Genomic DNA, 5,507 nt, shown 5'->3' on the forward strand with positions numbered 1-5,507 from the left:
AGTGAATGGGAAATTTCCAAAGCTAGAAAGATTATATACTGCTATATATGTAGTGAATGGAAAATTTCCAAAGCTAGCTCACCTGTGGTTCACAAGTGGCAGTAGAAAAATGGCAAGCCATCTTCAAACAATGTCTCGGTATCTCCATCACATATAATGTACTGATGTACTGATGTAATTTTTTCTAAAACCACATCAAAAACTGTCCACCATAATCATGATCTCTCCTAGATGCATAAAAAAAATTACACCCAAAAACAACTCACCTTTAAAACGAACGCACCCAGATCTACTCTAAACTCTTCTTTCTCTTACTCACTCCAGTCCAACGGCCCAAATTGTTTGCATCAAAACTCGTCACTCATCCTGATCCCGCCCACCCTGCGCCACTCTCCCTCTCCCCCGACGCCGGGACTCCTCGATCTCTCCCCGACGCCGCGACTCTACCTCGACCCTCCCCCACGGACGCCGTGACTCCTCCTGGAGAAACCCGCGTTGCATTTACCAGACACGCGCCGACTCCTCTCCCTCTCCTCTTCCCCATGCGCTGACTCCTCTTCCCCACGTGCCGACTCCTCTCCCTCTCCTCTTCCCCACAGCCAGGACGACCGCCCCGCCTGATCCCGGCGGCCGGCTGGGCCAGGTGGCTGCGGCGGCTTCCATAGGACGCGACTAGGGGCTTCCAGGGCGGCTGGCTGTTGCGGCTTCCAAGGGATGCGAGCAGGGGCGAGGTGGGCAGAGGGCGCCATGGAGCGGCGGCGGGCGGCCAGCCTGTGCCCGCGCCCGGGCCCCTCGCGCGTCCGCCGGGCACGGCGGCCTGGATCCGGCTGAAGATGCCCATCGGCGGCGAGGCCCCGGTCGATCCGACGGCGGCGCGGTGGGAATGCCAATGGCCCGCCGACGCGACCAGCCTTACTTCATCGGAGAGAGCGGATTGGGCCCTATCTACAACTGAGAAGATCTCCGTGCATGCCGACGGCAATGGGACCGCAAGCCCACTTCCTCCAGGGCCCCGGTACGTAATCAACAGGAAGGAGAAGGATCTGTTTTCAAAATGCAATTTTGATTCGATTCATCTTCAGGCAGACGTGTTATCGATTCTCTGAATTTCTGATTGCCATTTGTTCAGGTGTAAGCATTTTTCCATATCATACGTACAGGATGACATTCTAGCCGAGTTTCATGCTCAGATGGATCTTCAAGCTAAAGATCTGTTGCTGCCCTTCCAGTGTTTGTGCTGCATGAGAGGGGTATGCACCGTCACCACCTTTCCTTTCCTTGTAATTGAACACAATGTTCAGTTGTTTTTTTTTTCTGTGTGTATGAATTTTAGGGAAAGGCAATGCAGATTGTTGATTAATTACTTGTTGCGGATGGTCAACCACGGCGCGAACTCTTCGCTCTCGAACCCGCTGCCCTGCCTCGTGAGAGGGAGCCTGGGTGTCATATGGCCACTGGTATTGGTAGATACGAGCGGCGAATGATCGGTTGATTGGTTGTTTGTGTTGCAGGTGTGGGGAAGTCGTGGCTGCTGCTGCAGTTCACGTACAAGCGCTTCAACTCGTGCACGACCTCAGCCCACTGCAATACATCTGATTGGTAAGATGCAATCAAAAAAATCAGATATATATGGAATACTCAGTAATGAATCAGATAAGTTTCCAATCACCTCTTGTTTTGAATAATTTTGAGATGGCTACAAAGACAAAAATGAAATTCGACTGAATCTGCTCATGTTTGATGACTATGAAAAAAATATCATCCTTTCTTTCCTTGTCGGTTGTTATTATTTTTAATTCCTTAATTACTATTGTCCTTCATCTCTTGTGTCTTGTCAGGTCATAAGCACGGTAAAGAAAAAAAACTGAAGACCCCGATAACTTTTGCAGAAAGCAGTAGGAGATAAAGAATTTCATGCCACCTGACAACAATCTGCTTTGTCATCGTACATAAAGAATTATATGCTGCTGCAACACTTGGAAATGGCTTACACTAACCAAAGATTACACCACAGTGATATATCGTCGCACATTCCCATGTCAAGCCACAGACAGGAAACAACGACACAGCGAGGTCCGTTCCATCTCAGGTGAGTGCCAGTGCCACGGCGTTGGTCCCATGTCGCTGCACGAACCTCTTCCAGTACCAGTGCTTCACCCAGATGGTGCCCATGGACTCGAGCGGCACCCCCTTGGTCTCCGGCAGGAAGACCGCGACGAAGACGGTCATGACGGCGACCCAGGCGGCGTAGTAGGCGAAGGTGGCGTACTTGAAGCGGCAGAGCATGGCGAGGAACGACTGCGACTGCACGAAGGCGAGGGCCAAGATGATGGACACGTTCATGGCCTGCCCCAGCGACCGGATGTCCACGGGGAATATCTCGCTGGGCACCACCCACACCAGCGGCCCCCACGACGCCCCGAACCCGGCGCTGTGCAGGCACGTCAGCACCACCACCGCCACCGCGTACGGCCGCGCCATCGTCGCCTCCCCGCTCTTGCCGAGCTGCGCACCCATGATCCAAGCGATGGCAGCCTTCAAGGATCAAGAGCCGTCAGCGGCCGGGAACTTGTCAGATTTGACTGAACTGAAGACCCAGCGAGTTGATGGAATAAAGCACCCGACCTGGCAAATGGTCATCAGGACGCCGCCGACCATGAACAGCACCTTACGGCCGTACCGGTCGATGACGGGCGTGGATAGGATTAGCGCGCCAAGGTTCATCGCTCCGATGAGGACGGCGCCCACCAGCGCGGCGTTGCTGCCGAAGCCGACGGTGCGGAACACAAGGGGCGAGAAGAAGGAGAGCACGATGACGCCGGTGAGCTCGGCGAACAGGGGCACGGCCACGGCGAACACCAGGTACGGGCGGTACTCGCGCCTCGTCGCTATCCGGCGGAACGCGCCGTCCTCGCTCTGGCGCGCAACCTCCACGACGCGCGAGATCTCCTTGAGCTCGGCGTCCACGTCCGCGCCGGGCCCGCGCACCCGGACGAGCGCGGCGCGGGCGCGGTCGGCCCGCCCGCGCACGACGAGGCTGCTGGGCGTGTCGGTGAGGAAGAGCGCGCCCACGCAGATGAGGGCGGCCGGCGCGCCGGCGAGGCCGAGCGAGACGCGCCAGCCCCAGGAGACGCGCGCCGTGCCGTAGTTGATGAGGTTGGCGATGAGCACCCCGAGCGCGAGGAAGAACTGGTAGCCTGCCGTCAGGGCGCCGCGCCACCGCGGCGGGGACATCTCGGCGAGGAACAGGGGAGCGGCCTGCCGCACGTACGTCAAGCGTGTCAGTGATGCGTACAAGTGAAACCGTCACCGGTGCATGAGCGCAAGAGCTGTGATTTACCTGGCAGGTGAACCCGACGCCGAAGCCAAGCAGCATGCGCCCGACGATGAGCATGGCTAGGTTCACGGCCCCGCCGGTCAAGACGGCACCGGCGAAGAAGAGCGCACCGCCCATCAACATGATGGCCTGCCGGCCCAGCGCTTTGCTGACGCGGCTGGCCACCAGCGACGCCACCAGCCCGGCCACGTACAGGGACGACGTGAAGGCCGCGAGCGCCTGGCTGTCGTAGATGCAGTACTCGTTCCCCTGCGTCGCCTCCGCCATCTTCTTGAGGATGTGCGGGAAGAAGCGCTCCAGGAACGGCTCCATTTCAGAGACACCGCCTTGAATTGAATTGACAGGTCAATGTGTTACTCAACTACTCCACTAACAAGGCTTGCCAAAACGACACACGATAAGATCAAGCAACATCCAATGATGCTTTTGTTCTAAACAGACGATCAGAAGATGGACCCAAGCAATTTGTGACAAAGAAGCAAGAACTGAACCAAGATGCTCTCCCTGACCAGTAAAGGAAAACTGGGCTGCTCATCACGCACACAAGAAAAATCGAAAGGAGTGTGAGATGCACCTGAGATGCCGATGTCGTAGCCGAAGATTAGACCACCTGAGGCAGCCACAAGGCAGGTCATGAACACCGAGAGGGTCAGGCCTCCGCCGTAATCTACAGCAGAGACACCATCCGGAACGACTACACCTCCAGCCATCTCTCTGTCTCGATCTCCCACTCTTTCTTCTTCTCACCGACGACAGAGCTGTTCTGGTCAATTCCCCTTTGCTTCAAAGATCCATGCAGATGGAGACATATATAGGCCCTGTTCGCTTCTCTTATAATTCGTACTTTTCAACTTATTTTTTCAGCTGGAACAGTGTTTTTCTGTTACAACAAATCAGCCGGAACAGTGTTTCGGCTTTTTTTCATCGAAGCGAACGGGGCCTATATATGTCATCTTGGCATTTGATTTGAGAAGGCCCAATTTGTTGTATACAGAATTCCAGATAGAGAGAGCATGTCGATATATTAGCGCCAACAATATACTACTGTAAGACTGAATTGCATTACCGATCCGCAAGTCAGCACTGCAAGAACTATTTCTGGTGCAAGGCCGGCAGGACCGCTGGACTAAGAAAGTATCAATGTATTGGCCTGGATGAGAACTAGGAATCTCATAGAAACTTGATGGATTCGGATAATAATTTTGTTGATTACTGGTCAGCTTCAGTTGGGAATAAATATAGTACCACTTGAAACTGTTTTTGAATTTGTTGGGTGCTGGTCAACTTCGCTTGGGGAATAAACATATAACCACTTGAAACTGTTTTTGGTTTGTTTAATTTTGGTCAGAAGTTCGTGGAAGGGCAAATAAGGAGATTGGCTATGGCACAGATTTAATATGAGCCAACCAATTGTTAGATCACAAAGCAGACTTACTTATCAAGGAAATAGGTGTTACCTGGGACAAACATTGTCAGGCGTGTTTTCAGCCTTTGGTTCAATTTAGAACCCCGAGGGTCATTGTTCAGTGCTCACAACAAGCAAGGACTAATACTTCTGGTGACGCTAGAAACCTTAATTGTGCTTTCCAACTTGCAGCAATAAATTAGTGCCTAATATTTTAAAAGGTGGATGCATCTCCAATGAAAATACTGCAAATATTGCCAAATTTGCAAGCTCATAAGAAAACATTGCTTGAAGCTTAAAAAAAATTGAAGCAAAATGCACAGGCACATGAAAAGTCAACAGCAAATTTGAACTTGTCTATGTAGGATTAAAAACACAAAATTAGGGGGAAATAGAACTACATGATGACAAACCTGAAATTCTGTCATTTTTTCATCTCACGAACATGATCGAAGTTGCACTTAAAATTTTGCATGAATGCACCTCACATAGAACTCAGGAAATTTTGAGAATTTTCGAAGCCTCAAGGTGGGACTCCAACAAATTTGCAGATTAGCTGTGAGCCATTTTCACTTCGGTTGATATATCCTAACCCTGTGATTAATCAGAGAAAGGAGATGCACGTCCGACAGCCGACAGGTGGTCACCAAAGATGAAAGTGCAGCAGTACATATAATTTGAAGATGACAGATACTAATGCCAACAAAAAGAAGAAGAAGAAGAAGGAAGAGCGGGTAGCAGAATACAACGCTAGACAAAGAATGG

General features: G+C 51.9%; 2 protein-coding genes across 2 annotated transcripts; one reads left to right on the plus strand and one right to left on the minus strand.

Moving 5' to 3' along the window:
• Nucleotides 1-822: 822 nt before the first annotated feature.
• LOC136522342 (uncharacterized) lies at nt 823-1,902 on the plus strand. Its single transcript, XM_066516172.1, has 4 exons — nt 823-1,015; nt 1,130-1,250; nt 1,334-1,599; nt 1,839-1,902. Exons 1-3 carry the CDS (start codon nt 834-836, stop codon nt 1,358-1,360), a joined length of 330 nt encoding a protein of 109 aa, XP_066372269.1. The 5' UTR covers nt 823-833; the 3' UTR covers nt 1,361-1,599; nt 1,839-1,902.
• Nucleotides 1,903-2,068: 166 nt separating this feature from the next.
• Nucleotides 2,069-4,143, minus strand: LOC136522341 (sugar transport protein MST1-like). The gene is made up of 4 exons (XM_066516171.1): nt 3,912-4,143; nt 3,341-3,663; nt 2,626-3,258; nt 2,069-2,535 (listed from the first exon to the last, which is right to left on the minus strand). The coding sequence occupies exons 1-4, from the start codon at nt 4,045-4,047 to the stop codon at nt 2,086-2,088; spliced, it is 1,542 nt and encodes a 513-aa protein (XP_066372268.1). The 5' UTR covers nt 4,048-4,143; the 3' UTR covers nt 2,069-2,085.
• Between the last annotated feature and the right edge of the window lie 1,364 nt (nt 4,144-5,507).

Source organism: Miscanthus floridulus, chromosome 18, assembly GCF_019320115.1.
Source record: "Miscanthus floridulus cultivar M001 chromosome 18, ASM1932011v1, whole genome shotgun sequence".
Lineage (NCBI taxonomy): Eukaryota > Viridiplantae > Streptophyta > Magnoliopsida > Poales > Poaceae > Miscanthus > Miscanthus floridulus.

Excerpts from the sequence above, each read along its gene's own strand:
- LOC136522342 (XM_066516172.1), top strand. The coding sequence starts at position 834 with ATGCCCATCGGCGGCGAGGCCCCGGTCGATCCGACGGCGGCGCGGTGG. Across the intron at positions 1,016-1,129 it reads CCACTTCCTCCAGGGCCCCG|GTGTAAGCATTTTTCCATAT; the intron begins GTACGTAATCAA and ends CCATTTGTTCAG. Across the intron at positions 1,251-1,333 it reads GTTTGTGCTGCATGAGAGGG|GGAAAGGCAATGCAGATTGT; the intron begins GTATGCACCGTC and ends TATGAATTTTAG.
- LOC136522341 (XM_066516171.1), bottom strand. The coding sequence starts at position 4,047 with ATGGCTGGAGGTGTAGTCGTTCCGGATGGTGTCTCTGCTGTAGATTAC. Across the intron at positions 3,664-3,911 it reads CTACGACATCGGCATCTCAG|GCGGTGTCTCTGAAATGGAG; the intron begins GTGCATCTCACA and ends ATTCAATTCAAG. Across the intron at positions 3,259-3,340 it reads GCGTCGGGTTCACCTGCCAG|GCCGCTCCCCTGTTCCTCGC; the intron begins GTAAATCACAGC and ends TACGTGCGGCAG.